Source organism: Balaenoptera physalus (assembly GCF_965194825.1).
Source record: "Balaenoptera physalus genome assembly, chromosome: 3".
Taxonomy (NCBI): domain Eukaryota; kingdom Metazoa; phylum Chordata; class Mammalia; order Artiodactyla; family Balaenopteridae; genus Balaenoptera; species Balaenoptera physalus.
The window spans coordinates 16,018,692-16,040,559 of NC_138890.1; the positions used below are offsets into that span (position 1 = coordinate 16,018,692).

The 21,868-nt window shown below is 47.2% G+C and overlaps 2 protein-coding genes across 4 annotated transcripts in view; one reads left to right on the top strand and one right to left on the bottom strand.

Moving 5' to 3' along the window:
* The window catches only part of PGLYRP2 (peptidoglycan recognition protein 2), a 360,132-nt gene that overhangs the window by 136,873 nt on the left and 201,391 nt on the right, over positions 1-21,868 (bottom strand). The window lies entirely within an intron of this gene.
* LOC309658786 (cytochrome P450 4F3-like) lies at positions 5,614-21,487 on the top strand. Of its 3 annotated transcripts, XM_082457800.1 has the most exons (4): positions 5,614-8,257; positions 11,325-12,817; positions 14,435-14,556; positions 15,343-21,487. In XM_082457800.1, the coding sequence occupies exons 2-4, from the start codon at positions 12,740-12,742 to the stop codon at positions 15,632-15,634; spliced, it is 492 nt and encodes a 163-aa protein (XP_082313926.1). In that variant the 5' UTR covers positions 5,614-8,257; positions 11,325-12,739; the 3' UTR covers positions 15,635-21,487. The 3 variants fall into 3 exon arrangements, with proteins under 3 accessions (XP_082313926.1, XP_082313928.1, XP_082313927.1); XM_082457802.1 differs by lacking the exon at positions 11,325-12,817 and having other exon boundaries at positions 5,615-10,302; XM_082457801.1 differs by lacking the exon at positions 5,614-8,257 and having other exon boundaries at positions 12,733-14,717.

Sequence of the window (21,868 nt, forward strand, 5' to 3'; positions counted from 1 at the left end):
GGTGGTCCAGTGGTAAATAATCCACCTTACAATGCAGGGGATGCGGGTTCAATCCCTGGTCAGGGAACTAAGATCCCACATGCTGCAGGGCAACTAAGCCCGTACGCCACAACTACTGAGCTCACGTGCCTCAACTAGAGAGCCTGTGTGCCTCAAATTACAGAGCCTACGAGCTCTGGAACCCGCGCGCCACAACTACAGAAAAGCCCGAGTGCCACAACGAAGAGGCCATGAGCCTTAACGAAGATCCCGCATGCCTCAACTAAGACCCGATGCAGCCAAAAATAAATAAAATGAATAAATAATAAATCTAAAATATATGAATATATAATTTGTAATTACATAGATTAGTAATTATAATGAAAAATGCTTTGCAGTCTCCATCTAAGAAAAGGAAACAGTTGGGTAAATGTAGACATTTAGCAGAACCATTCTTCCTCCTACTCTGCCCTCCCATTCCAGGTGTTGGGTATAATTTTTCAATTTTTTCTGTGCTGACACAAACATCGACACTCACATAACTGGATTGCTGAGGTGGCCCATCCCTTTGCAGAATGTAATAGTTGGGTCCTGGCAGAGACCTCAGATGGGCTGCATGAGAGTGGCATTACGTAGGGGCCATTTACAAAGTATTGGCTGTGTAAATAAGGAATGTTCCCTGCCATCTAGTTCTACAAGGATTAAATCATTAGCCACTGCAGTTGCTAATTCAGGACAGAGACCAGGATGAGGCACTCTGCACATTGGGAAGACAGGCCTTTAGATAGTTTAGATATTTAGGAAAAATTTTATGAGCCTGAATTCTTGCATCTTCCCATGTACTTAGAAAAGTACTAAAATTTTAGTACTAGAAAAGTACTAAAATTTTAGTACTAGAAAAGCACTAAAATTACTAACTGCGAAATCTGTTCCTCATGACGACTAGCAGTAACCATCTACCATGATGTGTATTGGATTGCATGTACCCCTTAGCCAAAATCACATATATGCTGACCTCCTTCCTCACCTCTTTGGAGCAGTTCCTCAGAACGATCTGAGAGGCTGTCTCCTGGGCGACAGTCCTCAGTAATGTCCCTGAATAAAACTGAATCTCACTGCTCTGACGTTGTGCATTTTTTATTTCATTTGACAAGGGGCCAAGGGAAACCATCAAGGCTAGGGTAGCCCCCTGGAGGCTAGCATCAGCTGAGAGCTGACACCACCCCCAGGCCAGGTAGTAGCTGTTCCTGGAACCCAGAGGGATTAGCTGAAGCTGAAAGCAGCAGTGGCCTTTGGCAGAGGATAGATGTCTGTCCTCTAATCCCCTCGGATTGCCTGCAGGTGCCTTCCATTGACCAAACATCATCTCCTTATCTGACTCGGGCTGCAGGTAGGTGGCCAGACACTCCTATTAAAACAGGGAAGAACAAACCTGACTCCACATTGGATCTAGTCCTCTGTCTCTAACCTTTGTGCTCTGTTGCCTGTGCTTAGTCATGCTGGCTCTGCACCTTTGTAAAAGAATGTTGCCTATAGCCTGAAATATACATGCTAGCCATTCTCAATGCTCTGCCTCCCACGCTTGACTTTTAAAGGTGTAAAACGTTTTATTCATATAGAGCTAAAAAGTTGTGGCACAAAGAATAACATTTGTTTTATTAGAGGTTTACAGGAACATTGTGACTGGACCTCTGTAGACAGCTGCAAGAGCAAAGGATTCCGGCATCAAGAAGCCTGCAACAACCTGTCACACCCCCAACCCCCCTTTTAATATGAAAGCAGCCTGAATTCTAACTTGGTTAGAATGGTTCTTTGGGACACTAGTCCACCAATTCCTTGGTCTTCTGGCTTTCCAAATAAAGTCACCGTTCCTTGCCCCAAAACTCTTCTCATGATTTATTAGCCTGTCATGCATCAAGCAGTATGAGCTTGGACTCGGTAGTAAGGCCACCTCCTCAGGGAGGCCCTCCCTGATTGCCCTGTCCAGAACAGCCCCCTTGGTCACTTTCTAGCATGTCTCGTGCTGTTCATTTCCTTCATTTCTGCCACCATCTGACTTGCTTATTTCCAATTGGCTCCCCCCATGAGACATGAGCACACAATCCAGAGACCTTGTCTGTCTTGTTCATCGCGTGTTTGGGCCCCAACAGTGTGCCTGGTACAGACTGGGTGGTCAAGCACAGTTTGTTGTTGAGTAATGAACTACCTGGGAGGTATAAATCCACTTCTCCATCTACAGAGGAGGACATGAGGCTTAGAGAGGGCAATTGACTTGCCCAAGGTGACACAGCCAGGAAATGGCAGAGCTGGGATTTGAACTTAGTTCTGCTGAATCCAGAACTTGTTCCTTCCTAACAGCTGAGGAGAGGAAAGGTAAAACTCCAGCCAGCAGGCAGCCTGCATGCTTGGTCTAGAGACCCCACGTGGATTCCTGGGAGGCGTGTCTTTATGATGACATAAAATAACTGCTCATCTGTTTTGTGTGCCAGTTATGTGTTCCTCACTGTGCCAAATCCTTATTTCTTAAATTGTGGTTTAGTTATAGAGACTCCAATTCTACTTCTTCCAATTCCACCATGATATGTGGATTCTTCTGGATTTTTTTCAATGCATATACAAACATGTGCACACATACAAACATTTGTAAGTTTTGTTTATAAATGGAAACTTTATGCACTTACTATTTTGAAACATGCTTTTCCCTACTCTCTCTGCCTGTGTCTAATAGGAAGCTTGCAACTCTCTGTGAGGTTTTATCTGGCCCGTTTGACAGACGTGAAGAGTGAGGTTTAAAGGGTTGATGGGCTGTGCCCAAGCTAGTGACTCACAGTGACCACCATCGCTGGTCTGGCACAGGCTTGCCCACTGCCTGACCCTGGGTTGGGGTGGAAGGACCCCTGGAGAAGGGGCAGGGGGTGAGTGGCTCCCCTCCTTCAAACACTGGCTGGGGGACATTCCATAAGGCAGGCTTGTGTGATTTGGCATCTGAGATATTACTTGTTTGATGAAAAACCTTTGGGGATGCTCTAGAACATCCCCAATGATGAACAGAAGGTCCCCACCTATGGTTTCCTGCCTCCTGTGCTGGTGCCCTTTCCCCTTCTACTGAAACCACACACCTTGTCTCAGGACTTACTGAAACATAGGTTCTTTTGTCTCGGTGCAGAAAAAATTCAGTGAGAGGCAAAGTAGCATGTAAGGATGAGTTTATTAGAATAGGACGATTGTGAGAGATACAAGCGGGCAGGCAGTAGGGCTCTGTCCCGACAACTAAGTAGGCTTTATTTTCATAAATGAAAGAAAAGTGGGGAGGGGGAGAAGACCACCTTCTTCCTTATTTTTTGAGTAGACATCAAGCTTTCATCATTAACTCCGTCTACATATCTGGTGGGGGAGTTTTTGACCCTATATAGCCCAACTGGGACTGTCATAGAGCTATGTAAATGAGCAGAGGGGTGGCAACATATACAAATTTATGGTGAGTCATCTCAGGTTTCAGTATAATGTCACCTTTCCCCTAGTTTCTTTCACCTTTCCCCCATATTCCTATGTAAGCTATGTGCAAGAAAGCAGTTTTCCAGGGTCCATTGTCTTGCAGACCTCACAAGGCTGAATGCAATCTCCTAACCATTGTTCTGTGGTACATCTTGTTCCTAATCATATAGATTAGTGGCCTAAGTAAGTCTGTTTAGTTTTTAAATGTTATGCTTGTTGTTTAGCTGCCAGATGTTCTGGGCATTTCCTGGTTGGTGTCTAGCTTATGGTGATCTCCCGAAGTCCTTCTCTATCTGTCTTCCCCTAGTAGGATTTCTAAACTAGCTGTGCAACTATCCTACTCTGTCCCTATCACTACCCCCTGATCTAGGAATCAGAGGAGCCAGGCGATAGACCCTGCCCTAGTAATGGCTGCAGAGACCTGCTAGGTTTTGAGTATCTGGTCACAGTTAGTGAAAGCTCCAAACCCGCTTATAGCTTCCATATGGGGCCAGAATTTGCTGGCCACTTTGGCCTTCCCAAGGAGCAATTGCATGATCTCGCATGTTAGCCCGAGTGTCAAAGGAACAAAAACCACGTGCCTTTCTGTGTAGGCTGGGTGTTCCACCCAGCGTCTGCTCTTGGAGACTCTCCCTCCTCATTCACGTCTCTGCCTACCCTGACCCCTGGACTAAGGTAGATGTTCTCCAGGCACATAACTCACCACTGTCTGACACGTCATTGATTATTTATCGATCACCACCCATCTCGTCACAAGATGTAAGCCCCTTGACAGCAGGAAGAGGTCTGCAGTGCTCACTACTGCATTCCTAGTGCCTAAAATAGTGTCCAGTACATAATAAATGATCAGTAATCATGGTTGTATGAACAGCTCTGGAAGGTATAGATTTTTCTCCTTATTTTATAACCGAAAAAACCCTCTGAGAATTAGAGGGGTGAAGGCATTGTGCTCCCTGCCTCCGTTGCAGAATCCAGACTCAGGAGTCTTAAAGCAACACTTCCTAAAACTTGAAGAAGTGCACACAGTTCCCCTGCAGATGTATTTAGATGCGATTCTGAGTCAGTATTTTGGGTGAGGATGTGAGATTCTGCATTTACTGCAAACTGTCAGGTGATACAGATGGTGGGATGGTGGAGGTTTGAGGACCACAATTTTAGCACCAGAACCTTAAAACCCCGTGCTGCAAACCTTTCTCTCTTCCCCAGATATTTAATGAGCATGTACTATGTGCCAGGCTTTGCTGTCACCTGTACTGTCATATTTACCTAATTTGCTGGGAGGCTGGAGCAAGTTGCTTCACCTCTCTGAATCTCCGGCTCTTCTTCTGTAAAAATGGGCTCATGAAATTGATCTTGCAGGGCTGTGGGATGATTACATCAACAACGACAACAACAACAATAATAACAATGACTTGCATTTATTGAGCCCTTCCTCTGTCCTATGTGTTTTACATGCATTGTCTCTTTTAATGATTCCCACCATCTTGGGAGGTGGTGCTAATGAAATGCCCATTTACAGATATGAAAGGAGGAGAGCTTCATGGTTCAGGGTACCCAATGTGAAGTCTGGGGCACAGCCTGTTTCCATCACCTGTGTGACTTTGGGCAATTCACTCGTGTAGTTTTCAGTCTCAGTTTCTCATGTGTAAAATGAAAAAAAAAAGGTTCATATACTTTAAAGACTTAAAACAGCTTAGTGACTTATATTGGCAAATGCTGGTGTGGTGGCTGCCGTTCCTGATCTAGGCTGCCTGCCTGTTCCTGGCACACAGTAGGTCTGCAGTGAGCTGAACCTCTCTGGGCACTGGGGCTCTTTCTCCTCTGTGTCCCAGGACTCTGCCTGATTTATTATATTCTGGCCTTGCCTGCCTGACCCTGATGTGAATGGACCTGCCAGGAGGCAAAGTCTACCCCTGTGAAGGGGGATGAGATTCTGGGGGGAGGGTGCAACCCACCCCACTGAGGGCTTTAGGATCCTCCACCTGATTCCCCCAGCCAGTGTCGAGGTGGAAGGAGTTTCGGGGTCTCCCCAGCGTCCTACCAGTGTCAGGAAGACTGTCCTTCCCCTCACTCTCCTGCTCGGTAGCTCCGCCAGGAGCCCCATCCTTCAAGTTCTCTGTCACCGGAGACCACCCCACAGGGCAGTTCTGGACAGGATCCAGAGAGGGCCAGGAGGGGAGCTCTAGATCCATTGGGTGGTGCATCCTGGATGTGGGAAGATGGTCCATGTGATGATACAAGGACCTCAAGGTATCTCCCCACTGGGGTCACCATATTGCCTGAGATTCCACCATTATAAATGTCCCTGGATTAATAGGGCATTGTCCCTTGTGGTTGGGGGTGGAGCAGCTTGACAGAGGGAAAAGGCTTAGGCTTGGTGGTATGACAGACCTGGGTACCTTCCAGCTCTGCAACTTAGATTAGAGGTTTGCCCTCTTTGAGCTTCTGTTTGCTCTTCTGTTAAATAGGTATCTTCCCTCTTGCTATCACTTGCGTCTCTCTGCCTGATCCCAGGGTTCTGGCCCAGAGCACTGAGGGGAGGGTGATATATTATCTTGCTGGCAGAGCATCTGGCACACAGTCGATTACTTTATGTAGAGCACCCGGCACACAGAGTATTTTATGTACAATATCTGGCACACAGTAGAAATGCTTCATGTAGCACCCAGGTCATAGTAGATGCTCTTTGTGTAGTACGTTGGGCACTCAGTAGGCATGCTTTATGTTGAACACCTGTGATACAGGAGACAGGATTTGTGTAGAGTACCCAATGTATAGTAGTTACACTTTATGTAGAGGACCTGGCATGTAGTAGGCATGCTTTATGTAAAGTACATCTCACAGAGTAGGCTTACTTTATGTAGAGTACCTGACACACAGTAGGTGTGCTTTATGTAGGGCACCTGGCACAGAGTAGGCATACTTTATATAGAGAATCCAGCACACAGTAGGTGTGTTTTACATAGAGTACCCAACACATGGTAGGTATGCTTTACATAGAGTTCGTGGCACATAGTAGGTGTGCTTTATGTAGAACATCTGGCATAAAGTAGACAAGATTTATGCAGAGTACTTGGCACACAGTAGATGCACTTTCTGTAGCATACCTGGAACATAGTAGGCACAATTTATGTAGAGTTTCTGACACACTGGGGGCATGTTTTTCTGAGGTACCCAGCACACAGTAGGCCCTCTTTACATACAGGTGTCTGCACAGAGTAGGTTTACTTTATGTGGAGTACTGGCATACAATATCAAGAATACTAGTTGCCAGCCCTTTTCCTTCACTCCATCTTTTTTGAGGCTCCTGATTCTTCCCATCTTTCCATGCAATCCTCCGCTGTCCACCTCTCAGGATTTCATCTGAGGTCCCATTTCCCAGACAGGAAGACTGAGCCCAGAGAGGGTCGGGACAGCCCACAGTCATAGTGAGGTTGCCCACTCAGGGTCTCCCAGCTCTGCTCTTCCCTGTGTGGACCCTGTTCTCTCAGCCCCTCACAGCCTTACCCCTCATGTCTCCAGGTGCCCTCTTCCGATTGGGCCCTTTATCCCCTGAAGCTGATGCAGGTAACCCCCAGCCAGGCTGGATTCTCTGTTTCTGCTCCCAGCAGTCATGTCTCAATCCAGGCTTTTGGTTGCTTGGAGGCAGGGCTTGAACTCCTGCCAGGCTGTGTGCCCCAGAGGCCAGAGGCTTCATGGTTCTGAGCTTTTCTTGATTCTATGCCAAGAAATGGTGTATGACGTCCTCCTGGCCCACATGTGGAAATGAGCACCGGAGATGTTTGCCTTGCTCACCTGGCACCTGAATGTTCACGCCTTTACCTGCCGTACCCTGGCCTTGGAAGGGCAGGGCTGGCTGTGAACTTGGGGTCCAGAGTCACCTTTGCCCACCTCCTAACTTGTTAACATGGGAGGTGCTGAGCCCTGAGGAACCAATTTCCACACTGTGACCCTGAGCTGGTTTACAGTCCTCTCTCAGTAACAGTCTAGCTCCCTTCCTCTCACCGTCTATTTGGACAGCTGCCAGGTGGGGAGGAGGTAAAGAGGCTGTGGGAACTGGCTGACTCAGCTAAGCCCAGCCTCCCCTAGTTCAGAGGTCGAGCCAGGGAAAAAGACCTCCCAGGAGGAGGGCAGAGGAAGTTGTATGGGATAAGCGGCTCTTGACAGAAGGTGCCAAGCTGGGGGTCAAGGGGCTGGGGGTCATAGCCTCAGGTGGGGAAGGCCACTGCCCAAGGCAGTGGTTCCAGGGAATGAGCTGGCCTGGGAAATGAATGGATACCAGTGGTAAGTAAACACACACAGAGACACACACAGACACACACACACACACACACACTGTGTGTGTATGTGTTTAGTTATCCACTGGTAGTGTGTGTCTTTCTGTCTCTGTCTCTCCGTCTTCCTCTGGATTTCTCTGGGTCTCCCTCCCCTCTCTGGGTCCTTCTTGCCCTGTCCCCAGCACTCACCATCCCTGCCCCTCTCTCCCTTGTTCCTGTCCCTCTGTTGGTCTCTGCCTCACAGCTCACCATCATCGCCCCTTCCTTCATCCTCAGGAGCTCACCCTCCACCGCGTCCGCCCCGCAGGATGCTGCAGCTGAGCCTCTCCTGGCTGGGACTCGGACCGGTGGCAGCCTCCCCGTGGCCGCTCCTGCTGCTGGTCGGGGCCTCCTGGCTACTGGCCCGCGTCCTGGCCTGGACCTACACCTCCTACAACAACTCTCGCCGCCTCCAATGTTTCCCGTAGCCCCCAAAACGCAACTGGTTCTTGGGTCACCTGGGCCTGGTGAGTGTGGGCAGCAGGATGGGTTGGGGAATCAGGGTGGGTGGACTTCCTGCAGGGTCAGGAATGGGGCTCAAGGGCTGGAGTGGAGTCTAGGACAGAAGAGAAGCCAGGGAGGCCGAGGAGCCCCTCTTTCTGTACTCATTCTTTCCTCTGCTCTGCCATCAAGACCTTTCCCACATCCTGTCCTTCTACCCCTAGCCTGCTTTGGGGTCCATTTCCTGCCTGTCTTCCACACATTAGTGCACCCCACATTATGCTGGACTGCACAGAGCCTCGTCCCCTGGCCTTTCAGTCTCCATGCTGGCCTTGAGGCCTCCTCAAAGGCACTGTCCAGGGTCTGCTCTGCATGTGGCTCACTTCCTTGTGTTTTTTCATTCTGGGCTACAGCTTCCCCACAGGAAATAGCTATCACTGCCCCACCCCAACCTACAAGGGCACAGGTCCCCGCACCCTCCCCTTCCTGGGACCCCTCCTCTTATCTTACTCCCCTCCCTTCCCCCAAGATGTCCCAATGGGCCCCTCACCCAGTCTGGATATAGTTGGCCCTCACTTCTTCTTTCTGAAATCTTCTTAGACCACACCCCCACTCACCCACCCAACTTGTGCCCCAGACCTTGACTTTTGACTTGGCCCTGCTCATGATTAATTAAACAGTTAATTGTCCAATTACTTATTAACCATCTTTCCAATCTGATGACAATTCAGGGGAGCAGACACTACAGTGCACAGTCCAGTTCTGGCATACAGTAGGCATGCAAAATAAATGTTTGGTGACCGAGGTGATGAACTTGCTGTCACTTCCCTGAGTCAAGGTCAAAGGAATGGGTGTCCAACTCCTCCTGTCCAGAGTTGCTCTCCTGATTGATGGGCAGAGTCCAAAGCTGTCCCCTGGGGTCAGCCAGGGCTGGAAGTTCCCAGGTCTGGAAACCATTTAACATGCAAGGAACCAGAGGCTATGTGGGACAGAATATGAATGTATGTGGGACCAAAACCCAGGGACAATTCTGAGGCCACCTTGCTACCCACAAACCTCCTCCATGGGGAATCTCCTCTTGTGGCCACCCCTGGGGCTGGGACCACTCCCAGGATGAGATAAATGTGTCTTCTCAAGCCAAGGTCACCTTCCTGGTGGGCAGAGAGAGCGTCTTCTCCCTGTGCCCTGGGATACACTCTGGGGACATGAAGAGGCCCCCAGGTCCCTCCTGCCCCCAGAGAGAAGGAGCAGGAGGAAGCAGAGATTCCCTCCATCTGTGCAGAATCCCACACACTGTCCACTGCAGCGGTTCCTTCTGGGGACTGATGGCTCTTGCCTTGCTTGAAGGTCCCCCGAATAGAGCAGGGCTTGAGAGACTTCACTCTGCTGATGGCCAACCACTCCCAGGGATTTAAGATCTGGTTGGGGCCCATCACCTCCTTGGTCATTTTCTGCCACCCTGACTTGATCCGGTCTGTCACCAGTGCCTCAGGTACCCATGCAGAGCTTGTGGTGGTGGGTGCAGAGGCACATCTGAGTGCAGTGAACCCCTCCCTGCCAAGCTTCTATGTGGCCCCTACAGGACCCCGGCCCTTCCTCCCCTCTTCTTTCTCAGGCATCTTCCTCTTTCCTTCAAGTATTCACCAGCCCCCATCTCACTGCCTCCTTCCTCCTCTCACTGCCGTCTGCACCTCACCCTGGTGTCCTGGGTGAAGGACCCCCCACCCCCCGCCCCACAATCTTGAGGACACAGATCTGGACAGAGAAACCCCTGACCTGGTGTGGTCAGGAATTGGCCAGAGGGAGAGGGGCTGTGGCAACCCAGAAGAGAAGCAAGGTTTTCTGCTGGGGCATCCCGGAAGGCTTCCTGGAGGAGTTGCTGGAACTGGGTCTGGAACGATGAGCAGACATTTTTTAAAGCAGAGGGTAGAGTGATGCAGTGGGCATCCATGGCATCCCAGGCCCCCTGCCAGGCCTGCCCTCAGTCCCACCCATCCCCAGGCCCAGAGCAATGAAGACTTGTAGCTGGTGCAGGATCTGGGCTGCTATTTCCATGACATTCACCTCTCTGGTGGGTCAGTTTCTTTTACACTATCCTACAGCTCGACCACTTCTAGTTCAGTGTCCTCCTTCTCCAGTCCCCAGGAATCTCCCAGAGGAGACTCCACCCAACCCTGACTCCCTTCCCTTGCCCGTTGTCCCTCCTGTCCGCAGACAGACCAGGCAAGCAGGGGAACAGGCAGCACCTGACAGAAACCTTGGTTTTGACACCAGAATGCTTGGTGACACTGGGAAGGTCCCTGGCTGTCTCTGGCTACTGAAGTCTCTTTCAGATGTTAGTGGTGTTAGTGGTAGAAACACCACCCTGTATGATCTAAGCAAAGAAAGGGAATCAATTGACTGTTAAGTCCAAGGAGGGTTGTCTTCAGGCACAGCTGGATCCAGGTCTCAAACAATGTCATCAGAAATCTGTCTTCCTCCTTTAGTTCTGTGTTCATCTGTGATGGCTTCACTGTCATCTTGGGAAAGATGAAACCCAGAAGCTCTAGCCCCATGGAATAGTGAGCTCATTTACATTTCCAGGAAAAGTTACAGGATTCCCTTTAAATTCCTTCACCTGTATCATAGGACTGATTCCTGTGTTGCTGAGATTCTGAGTGCCCAGTCTTGGCAGGCATAGGGCCTTCTGAGCTATTGTTTTGGGGCTCAGAGTAGTTTGATGGTTAAGAACTCAGGCCCTGGATTCAGACAGACCTGGGCTGGTGTCTCAGATTTACCATCTGGGAGACTATGGGCAAGTGACTTCATCATTCAGAGCCTCAGTTTCTTTGTCTGGAAAGTGAGAATGGAAGAGAAGTCAGGTGAACATGGTGTTTGGGATCCAAACAGAGAAAGACCATTTCTATCCTGGTAAACAGGGGATCCCAGTTGTCATGTACGGAGGGTGTGGGGAGGGCGCCCAGGAGGAGGCTGAGGACAGACGAGCAGCTGCTGGAGGTGATTCATGGGTTCAGGTGTGGATCACGGTCCTGCAGGTCCTTCCCTCTGGCAGCCTGGAAGAGTGTGAATTGGGTCATTTTTGTGCCTGTCCAGATTCAGAGCTCGGAGGAAGGTCTCCTGTACACACAGGGCCAGGCCAGCACCTATGGGATGTGTGCTGCTGGTGGGTGGGGCCCTGGCATGTGGTCACCCTCATCTTCCACCCCACCTGCATCAAGCCTGTGCTTTTTGCTCCAGGTGGACACCTCCCTGGCCACAGCTTGCCCACTGCCATGGTCTCTGTGTTGCCTCCAGGTGGACAGGTGACCAGGGTGCAGACAGAGAGGGCTGTGACAGAGATACCACTGCCTCTCTGGCACCTGGACTCCCACCTGCCTGACCTGCGGTCATGTCTGTGCAATGTCTGCTGCATGGCCACTTCTGGTCACGTTTATATTTCTACCTGGATTCTGGTTACAGCTGGTGTATGTTATAACAGATGACACCGGGTATATGTTTACACCTGAGCTCAGAGATGGTCTCAGTCATGCCTGGGGCTCAGCTGTGGCCAAGAATATTTGAGGCATGTCAGGGTCTGTCTGGTTCTTCTCCGAGATGTCATTAGAGATTGTCTGGTTCTCCTGCTGGTCACATCTGGGCCACATTTGAGGTTTGTCTGAGGTCTGGGACTCAGGATCACTCTGAGAAATGCCTGAGACCTTATGTGAGTCGTGTCTGATGCAGGTCTTGGGGGTGTATCTGGGTCACACCTGGTTCACATCTGTGAAATCAGTGAATTTGAGTCCTGTCTGGAGCCTGCCTGGGGCACATTGCAGTCATGTCAGATTGTCTTCAGGTCCCTGGCAGAGCTGTTGTGTCATGTCAGGTTGTGCCATGCATGTCGGGGCCTTGTCAGGACATGTTAACACATGGGTCCCTGTCAGATGTTCAGGAGAGGTGAGAGTGCTGGGGCAGATATGGTGTCCTAAGTCTCTGTACAGATGTTTTGTAAAGTGCTGGGCTATGCCTGTGTGTTCAGAACAGGCTGGACCACGTAGGAGCCATGCCAAGGCATGTTAGGGCATGTTGTATCATGTTGGGGTGTGTCTAAGCATATAGAGTTGTGTCTATGGGCTCTGCCTTTACTGTATTCTGTGCTGCAGCCTGGCCTGTTCCCCCCCTTCCCCCCTCCTCCCAGTTTCCTGTGCTCTTGGCCCCATTCCTGCTATGCTGGGCTTGGAGGGGGAACGCAGATTCCTGGCTGGGAGCCTCCACCACCCACCAAAAGTCCCTCCGCTCCCACTCTCCCTGGCCCCTGATGGTCCTCGTTCATGTCAGCTGCCATCGCACCCAAGGACGTGGTCTTCTATGACTTTCTGAAGCCCTGGCTGGGTGAGTAACTGATCGGGATTGGGGATAACCTTGGGGGCCCAGAGGAAGGTGCTGCCCTTGCCCACTCCCCGTGGCTGCCTCGGCTAGGGGATGGGCTCCTGCTGAGTGCTGGTGATAAGTGGAACAGGCACCGTCACATGCTGACACCCGCCTTCCACTTCAACATCCTGAAGCCCTATATGAAGATTTTCACCAAGAGTGCAGACATCATGCATGTGAGTATCTTGAACTCGGGGTCCCAGCTGGAGTCTTGTGGACAACGGGGACTCAGAGATTTCTTGTCTGGAATTCTCACAGTGCTAGGTGTCTTTGGGGCCATTGTTCTTCCTTTCTGAGCCTCAGTTTCCTCAGCTGTAAAATGAGGATAGTATGATCCCTGCTTGACAGGGTGATCAAGATAACATAATGGAGCCCTGGCACATAGTAGGTGCTCAGAGTGTGTTATTTTCTGTTTCCCTGCGAAAAGCCTTGGAATCTTGAGACACGGTTTATGATGATGATGAATATTGTGTAGTAGTCATCTGGAGTAACATATCACTTCAAAAAAAATGAGGGTTTAATATTGAGAAGTCTGTGAGTCAGTTGGCTAGTTCTTCTGGATGTAGATGGGGCCACTCATGTATCTGTGATCAGCTGTGGGTCAGATAGGAAGATTTGCTGTGCTGGAATCAGTCCTCTCACATGTTTGTGGCTTGGCTGACTGCACGTTGATCTAGGATGGCCTCAGCTGGGACAACTGGACATTCTTTCATGCAATTCTCTCCCTCCAAAAGACATCTCAGTCTTGTTTACATGGCAGGAGCAGGGTTCCAACAGACTGACAGGAAGCTGCAATGCCCTTTGGGGTCTAGGTTTGGGATGATCACCTTATCATTTTCACCAAGGTATTGGCCAAAGCAGGTCCAAGGCCAGCTCAGAATCAAAGGATGGTGAAATAGGCTCCATCTCCTAATAGAAGCTGCTGAAAAATCACATTGCAAAGGGTTTGGATATAAACATATGGAAGTGAAGTACTGGAGGTCAGGATTTTGTGAAGGTTGGGATTTTTTTTTCATATTTGGGAGCTGCAAGTGAGCTTGTTACTGTTTCATGGATTTGGCCAGAAGACATGAGACTCCTGGGTCAGAAACCGAGGACAGTTTATTACCCTCAGCACAACAAAGAGCCTGTGCTTCTTGTTGGTTTGCATTCTTCCTCCAAGTCACCAAATCCCATGTGGATGACACAGGTGGGCTTCTATAGATGCCAGTCATGTAGTATGTTGTATTATAGCAGGGAGCAGTATAGGTTTAGGGACTCTGTGACTTTTATAGTTATTAGAAGCGAGCTTGATATTTGTCCAGGGGGAGACATAACCTCACTCCTCAAGATTGTTTTCTACAAATACAACTCTGAGAAATGGCCCAGGTAAAGAACATAGGAGTCTTGCAATTTTTTTTGGCATACCCAGCATTAAAGGGCAGGGGCGCTCAGGGTGCATGGAAGACAACCTCTCTCAATATAGGGGATATTTTCCTAATCAATTTATAAAAATGATGATGATGAAAGCTAACATTTGTTGTGCACTTACTTTATTCATTAACCTTACTAAGGATACACAGAGTGTAGAAGGAAGAGCCAAGGTCAAAAACCCAAATCTCCTAACTCCGAGCCATGGGGACTTCATGTCCTAACAGTAACAACTTTTACTCCTATCCAAGCCTGGTCTTCCCTGGGGATGGCTGCCTGGGGCCAAGAGGCAGGGTCTGGGGGAGCCCATCAGGTGGTTGGGATTGGGTAGGGGCTCAGAGGAGGCAATTCCCAGTCCTAACCCTGTCCCCTTCTCTGTCCAGGCCAAGTGGCAGCGCTTAGTCACGGAGGGCCACACCCATCTGGACGTGTTTGAACACATCAGCCTCGTGACCCTGGACAGTCTGCAGGAATGCGTCTTCAGTTTCGACAGCAATTGCCAGGAGTGAGTCTTGGCCCAGGGCCTGGGTACATGAGCCATAGATCCAAGGGAGTAGATGGGGGAGGGAGGACTGACCAGGGCTATCAGAAGAGCCTTCCTGGAGGAGGTGGGTCAAATCTCGATATTGAAGGACAGGGAAAGGGAAAGAGGAGTGATCATTTCAGGTAGGTAGAACTGTTTGATAAAGGCCAGGAGCTTAGAACGATCAAAGTGTGTGCAACCGTGAGGAGACACCTTGGAAATAAGTTTGGAGGAGTGGGCGGGGTTATATCTTAAGGACATTCTGAAGCCAGACAAAGAAGATATGAACTTTATTCCGAGGTTTCCAGGGAGCCATGGAAGGTGTTTGATCAGATGAGGGTGGTGGTCAAAGCTAAGCTTGGACATCTGACTCAAGAGAAGAATGACAGTAATGTAGACAGTGGATGGTGTTGACATTGGATGCAAGGAGAATAGAGAAGGGGCTGGGCCATTGGTCAGCTAGCAGAGGATAAGTTCTGAGCCGTGTGGACAGTTTTGGGAAGGAGAAGGGACAGATACTGGGTGAGAGACAGAGGGGAGAAGCATGATATCTAAGCTGTGCTCTGGGTGCCTGGGGCATGGAGGCAGCTCACAGAGATGGGATGTAGGAGAGAAGAGTCTGGAGAGTCTCATGTCCTGGCTCCTCCCCACACTGTATCTGTGGGCCATCTGTTCTTGGAGCCTCAGTTTCCTGGAGGGAGGTAGCTCCCACCTTCTGGGCTTCAGGTGTTTTATGTTGTTGGCTTCCTTCATGCTCTCACCCTGCAGGAAGCCCAGTGAATATATTGCTGCCATCTTGGAGCTCGGTGCCCTAGTGGCAAAGCGGCACCAGCAGATCTTCCTGCACGTAGACCTCCTGTACTACCTCACCCCCGACGGGTGGTGCTTCCTCAGGGCCTGCCGCCTGGTTCACGACTTCACAGATGCTGTTATCCAGGAGCGGCGGCGTACCCTCCCCAGTCAGGGCATTGATGACTTCCTCAAGGCCAAGGCTAAGGCCAAGACCTTGGACTTCATTGATGTGCTCCTGCTGACCAAGGTGGGCTCCTCTGAGATCTGAGTAGAAGTATTAGAATGGACCTCGATTTGATCAAAGAGCTTGGATGGGATGCAGAGGGTACTGGGGAGCCATGTGAGGTGCTTGAGGGAGGGATGGGTCCGGGATAAGTTTTAGAGATGACTGTGTGGAATCCCCCTGCAGGGGATTGCTGGGTCTGAAATTGTGAAGGCCTGAGATTTTACTCTACTTCCGAGTTAATAAGTTAGTCTACGTGTGTGTGTGTGTGTGTGTTGTTGTTGTATATATACTGAACCCTGGATCAGAGCAGAGCATTTATTTCTCACAGCAGTAACAGTAGCCAGAATAGAATTTAGCTCTTTTCCCCCATTCTTTTCCCCTTTTTCCCCAAATTCTTTTGAGGGCTCCGTGCTGCTTTTACCTGTCCATGCAGCCATGGTTGCATCACAGGAGAATTACTTCCAGATATTGAAATTTGAATCTTATACAGGACAGCTGATATATCTGCCCATTCTTCTGTATGGATAATAGGGATAGAGATATGGAGAGAGTAGAGAAGGGAAGGGAAGAGAAGAGAAGAAAAGAGGAGAGAGAGATTGTTCTGGAGCTTAAACAAATCCTCTTTGGTGAGAAGGCAAAGTCTATAGGTTCTATAGGTTTATAACCCATTCCTTATCTCCAGGAGACATAAAGAATCTCTGGATTTACTATCCTAGCATGTGAGCAAATGGCTTTGGGGCAATGCTCAATCTCTAGCTTCCAAGGCAAGTTGCCATTCAATCATCCCGTAACCCAGGTTGCCAGCAACTGTTTTCTCAGAAATTCCTCATCATGAAGAAACATGAAAATATTTATGGATCATTGATTCCTTTCACCAGGGGAAACACAGGAGACAAGGAGATCAAGGAGGAGACCTATGGGGTGGGGCCTCTGGTGACAGAGGGAAGTCTAGGATTTCAGGGTGGGCTTGGGGTTCTGGATGGATGATGGAGGTTCAGAGATTTTCTCAGTTTAGGCTCAGGGGCCCTCAGAGCTAGTGTGATTCTGCGGATCTTGCTTTCTCTCCCGGATGAAGATGAGAAGGGATTGTCAGAAGAAGATATCCGAGCTGAAGCTGACACCTTCATGTTTGAGGGTGAGGGTCCCAGTGTGGGACTACAGAGGGGGCATGTGTCTCTCCATCCCAGGGACTTGGTGTGTGGACCCTGGACCACCCCATCCCTCCCCATCCTCCCCATGGGCCTTACTGTGAAGGTGCTGTCCACCCTCTGGTGCTGAAGTAGCCCAGCTATCCAAGCCTTTCTGGATGCTCTTCAGGCCATGACACCACAGCCAGTGGCCTCTCCTGGATCCTGTACAACCTTGTAAAGCACCAAGAATACCAGGAATGCTGCCGGCAGGAGGCGCAAGAGCTCCTCAGGGACCGTGAGCCTAAGGAGATTAAATGGTGAGTGCAAGTCCTCCTGGTCTTTTTCTGAGCTCCTCTCATTGGCTCTGCTCCCTGGCTGGGGAAGAGAGAAAATCTTTTTGTGGATTCTGTCATTATTGCTTAGTGGGAAGAGGAGCAGAGCTCTGAGGCAGGATCTAGTACTCAGCATGGGTAGCAGGACAAAGTTGCAGGCTTTTGGGACAGAAACCTGGATTTCTGAGATAATTAGCAACAATGTGTGAGGGCAGATATTGCCACTTAGCACATATTCAGTAAGTGAACTTCCCCTCCAGTCTCTTACTTTTCTCTCTGAAATCACATGTTTTCAAACATCTTCACTCCCTGCGTGAACATTTCTTCCTCCACATTTTCCGTTAGTGACCAGCAGATGTCTCCACCACAGCCTTTCACATCGTGCTTTGGCTGCTGGATTATGCATGTGGGACTGGATGTGATTTACCTCTGTGTCCCCAGGGCCTATAACAGTGCTGGACACACAGTAGTGACTCAATATATGTCTCTTGTCTTACAAGAGTTCAATGGCAAAAATTCTCCTATTGTCCAGAGTCTAAACTCTCAAGCCTGGGGTTGAATGTCCTATAATAACACACAGATTTTCTGATGGCATAGTAAATGGCATAGATTGTGTTCATATGAACACAATTAATCACCAGAACCACCCTGGCAGCTAAAGTCTGTTATTACACCCAGCTTGTAGATGAAGAAATGGAAGTTTAGAAGTTTGAGTAACTTTTCTCTGAGTTGAATGGAATGCTGGTGATGGAGCAGGCACAGTGGGTGGCAGGCTTCACAAGACCTCATACCAATGGGGGAGAATCTCTGCCCATGCCCAGGTAATCAGGTGAGTCAAGAATCTCAGGATAAAGTAGTTTTATTCACTCTCATCTGCTGGGTACTATGTACACTTGAGTAGTTTGATCAACAATGGGTAGAGGAAGCTTAGGATCCTCATAACCCCTAGGACCCCTCCTGGACTCTCATGGTCATTCGCCATCTCACCCCTAAAGTGATGAGTGATTCAACCTCATCACTCCACAGTCCTAAAAGCTTTGACTAGGTTTCATTAGGTCCCATTTGTTTATTTTTTTTTATTTCCATTTCTCTAGGAGGTGGGTCAAAAAGGATCTTGCTGTGATTTATGTCATAGAGTGTTCTGCCTATGTTTTCCTCAAAGAGTTTGATAGTATCTGGCCTTACATTGAGGTCTTTAATCCATTTTGAGTTTATTTTTGTGTATGGTGTTAGGGAATGTTCTAATTTCATTCTTTTACATGTAGCTGTCCAGTTTTCCCAGCACCACTTATTGAAGAGGCTGTCTTTTCTCCACTGTATATTCTTGCCTCCTTTATCAAAGATAAGGTGACCATATGTGCGTGGGTTTATCTCTGGGCTTTCTATCCTGTTCCATTGATCTATATTTCTGTTTTTGTGCCAGTACCATACTGTCTTGATTACTGTAGCTTTGTAGTATAGTCTGAAGTCAGGGAACCTGATTCCTCCAGCTCCATTTTTCTTTCTCAAGATTGCTTTGGCTATTCGGGGTCTTTTGTGTTTCCATACAAATTGTGAAATTTTTTGTTCTAGTTCTGTGAAAAATGCCAGTGGTAGTTTGATAGGGAATACATTGAATCTGTAGATTGCTTTGGGTAGTATAGTCATTTTCACAATGTTGATTCTTCCAATCCAAGAGCATGGTATATCTCTCCATCTATTTGTATCATCTTTAATTTCTTTCATCAGTGTCTTATAATTTTCTGCATACAGGTCTAGGAATAAACGTACCTAATGAGACAAAAGACCTGTATGTCTCCTTAGGTAGGTTTATTCCTAGATATTTTATTCTTTTTGTTGCAATGGTAAATGGGAGTGTTTTCTTAATTTCACTTTCAGATTTTTCGTCATTAGTGTATAGGAATGCAAGAGATTTCTGGGCATTAATGTTGTATCCTGCTACTTTATCAAATTCATTGATTAGCTCTAGTAGTTTTCTGGTAGCATCTTTAGGATTCTCTATGTATAGTATCATGTCATCTGTGAACAGTGACAGTTTTATTTCTTCTTTTCCGATTTGGATTCCTTTTATTTCTTTTTCTTCTCTGATTGCTGTGGCTAAAACTTCCAAAACTATGTTGAATAATAGTGGTGAGAGTGGGCACCTTGTTTTGTTCCTGATCTTAGTGGAAATTGTTTCAGTTTTTCACCATTGAGGACAATGTTGGCTGTGGGTTTGTCATATGTGGCCTTTATTATGTTGAGGAAAGTTCCCTCTATGCCTACTTTCTGGAGGGTTTTTATCATAAATGGGTGTTGAATTTTGTCGAAAGCCTTCTCTGCATTGATTGAGATGACCATATGGTTTTTCTCCTTCAATTTGTTAATATGGTTTATCACATTGATTGATTTGCATATATTGAAGAATCTTTGCGTTCCTGGGATAAACCCCACTTGATCATGGTGTATGATCCTTTTAATGTGCTGTTGGATTCTGTTTGTTAGTATTTTGTGGACGATTTTTGCATCTATGTTCATCAGTGATATTGGTCTGTAGTTTTCTTTCTTTGTGACATTTTTTTCTGGTTTTGGTATCAGAGTGGTGGTAGACTCGTAGAATGAGTTTGAGAGTGTTCCTCCCTCTGCTATATTTTGGAAGAGTTTGGGAAGGATAGGTGTTAGCTTTTCTCTAAATGTTTGACAGAATTCGCCTGTGAAGCCATCTGGTCCTGGGCTTTTGTTTGTTGGAAGATTTTTAATCACAGTTTCCATTTCAGTGCTTGTGATTGGTCTGTTCATATTTTCTATTTCTTCCTGGTTCAGTCTCAGAAGGTTGTGCATTTCTAAGAATTTGTCCATTTCTTCCAGGTTGTCCATTTTATTCGCATAGATTTGCTTGTAGTAGTCTCTTAGGATACTTTGTATTTCTGCGGTGTCTGTTGTAACTTCTCCTTTTTCATTTCTAATTTTATTGATTTGAGTCCTCTCCCTCTTTTTCTTGATGAGTCTGGCTAATGGCTTATCAATTTTGTTTATCTTCTCAAAGAACCAGCTTTTAGTTTTATTGATCTTTGCTATTGTTTTCTTTGTTTCTATTTCATTTATTTCCACTCTGATCTTTATGATTTCTTTCCTTCTGCTAACTTTGGGTTTTGTTTGTTCTTCTTTCTCTAGTTCCTTTAGGTGTAAGGTTAGATTGCTTACTTGAGATTTTTCTTGTTTCTTTAGGTAGGCTTGTATAGCTATAAACTTCCCTCTTAGAACTGCTTTTGCTGCATCCCATAAGTTTTGGATCGTCGTGTTTTCATCGTCATTTGTCTCTAGGTATTTTTTGATTTCCTCTTTGATTTCTTCAGTGATCTCTTGGTTATTTAGTAACGTATTGTTTAGCCTCCATGTGTTTGTGTTTTTTACGTTTTTTTCCCTGTAACTGATTTCTAATCTCATAGTGTTGTGGTCAGAAAAGATGCTTGATATGATTTCAATTTCCTTAAATTTACTGAGGCTTGATTTGTGACCCAAGATGTGATCTATCCTGGAGAGTGTTCTGTGCGCACTTGAGAAGAATGTGTAATCTGCTGTTTTTGGATGGAATGTCCTATAAATATCAATTAAATCTATCTGGTCTATTGTGTCATTTAAAGCTTCTGTTTCCTTATTTATTTTCATTTTGGATGATCTGTCCATTGGTGTAAGTGAGGTGTTAAAGTCCCTCACTATTATTATGTTACTGTCGATTTCCTCTTTTATAGCTGTTAGCAGTTGCCTTATGTATTGAGGTGCTCCTATGTTGGGTGCATATATATTTATAATTGTTATATCTTCTTCTTGGATTGATCCCTTGATCATTATGTAGTGTCCTTCCTTGTCTCTTGTAACCTTCTTTATTTTAAAGTCTATTTTATCTGATATGAGTATAGTTACTCCAGCTTTATTTTGATTTCCATTTGCATGGAATATCTTTTTCCATCCCCTCACTTTCAGTCTGTATGTGTCCCTAGGTCTGAAGTGGGTCTCTTGTAGACAGCATATATATGGGTCTTGTTTTTGTATCCATTCAGCAAGCCTGTGTCTTTTGGTTGGAGCATTTAATCCATTCACGTTTAAGGTAATTATTGATATGTATGTTCCTATGACCATTTTCTTAATTGTTTTGGGTTTGTTTTTGTAGATCCTTTTCTTCTCCTGTGTTTCCCACTTAGAGAAGTTCCTTTAGCATTTGTTGTAGAGCTGGTTTGGTGGTGCTGAATTCTCTTAGCTTTTGCTTGTCTGTAAAGCTTTTGATTTCTCCATCCAATCTGAATGAGATCCTTGCCGGGTAGAGTAATCTTGGTTGTAGGTTCTTCCCTTTCATCACTTTAAGTATATCATGCCACTCCCTTCTGGCTTGTAGAGTTTCTGCTGAGAAATCAGCTGTTAACCTTATGGGAGTTCCCTTGTATGTTATTTGTCGTTTTTCCCTTCCTGCTTTCAACAATTTTTCTTGGTCTTTAATTTTTGCCAATTTGATTACTATGTGTCCCGGCGTGTTTCTCCTTGGGTTTATCCTGTATGGGACTCGCTGCGCTTCCTGGACTTGGGTGGCTATTTCCTTTCCCATGTTAGGGAAGTTTTCGACTATAATCTCTTCACATATTTTCTCTGGTCCTTTCTCTCTCTCTTCTCCTTCAGGAACCCTTATAATACGAATGTTGTTGTGTTTAATGTTGTCCCAGAGGTTTCTTAGGCTGTCTTCATTTCCTTTCATTCTTTTTTCTTTAGTCTGTTCCGCAGCAGTGAATTCCACCATTCTGTCTTCCAGGTCACTTATCCGTTCTTCTGCCTCAGTTATTCTG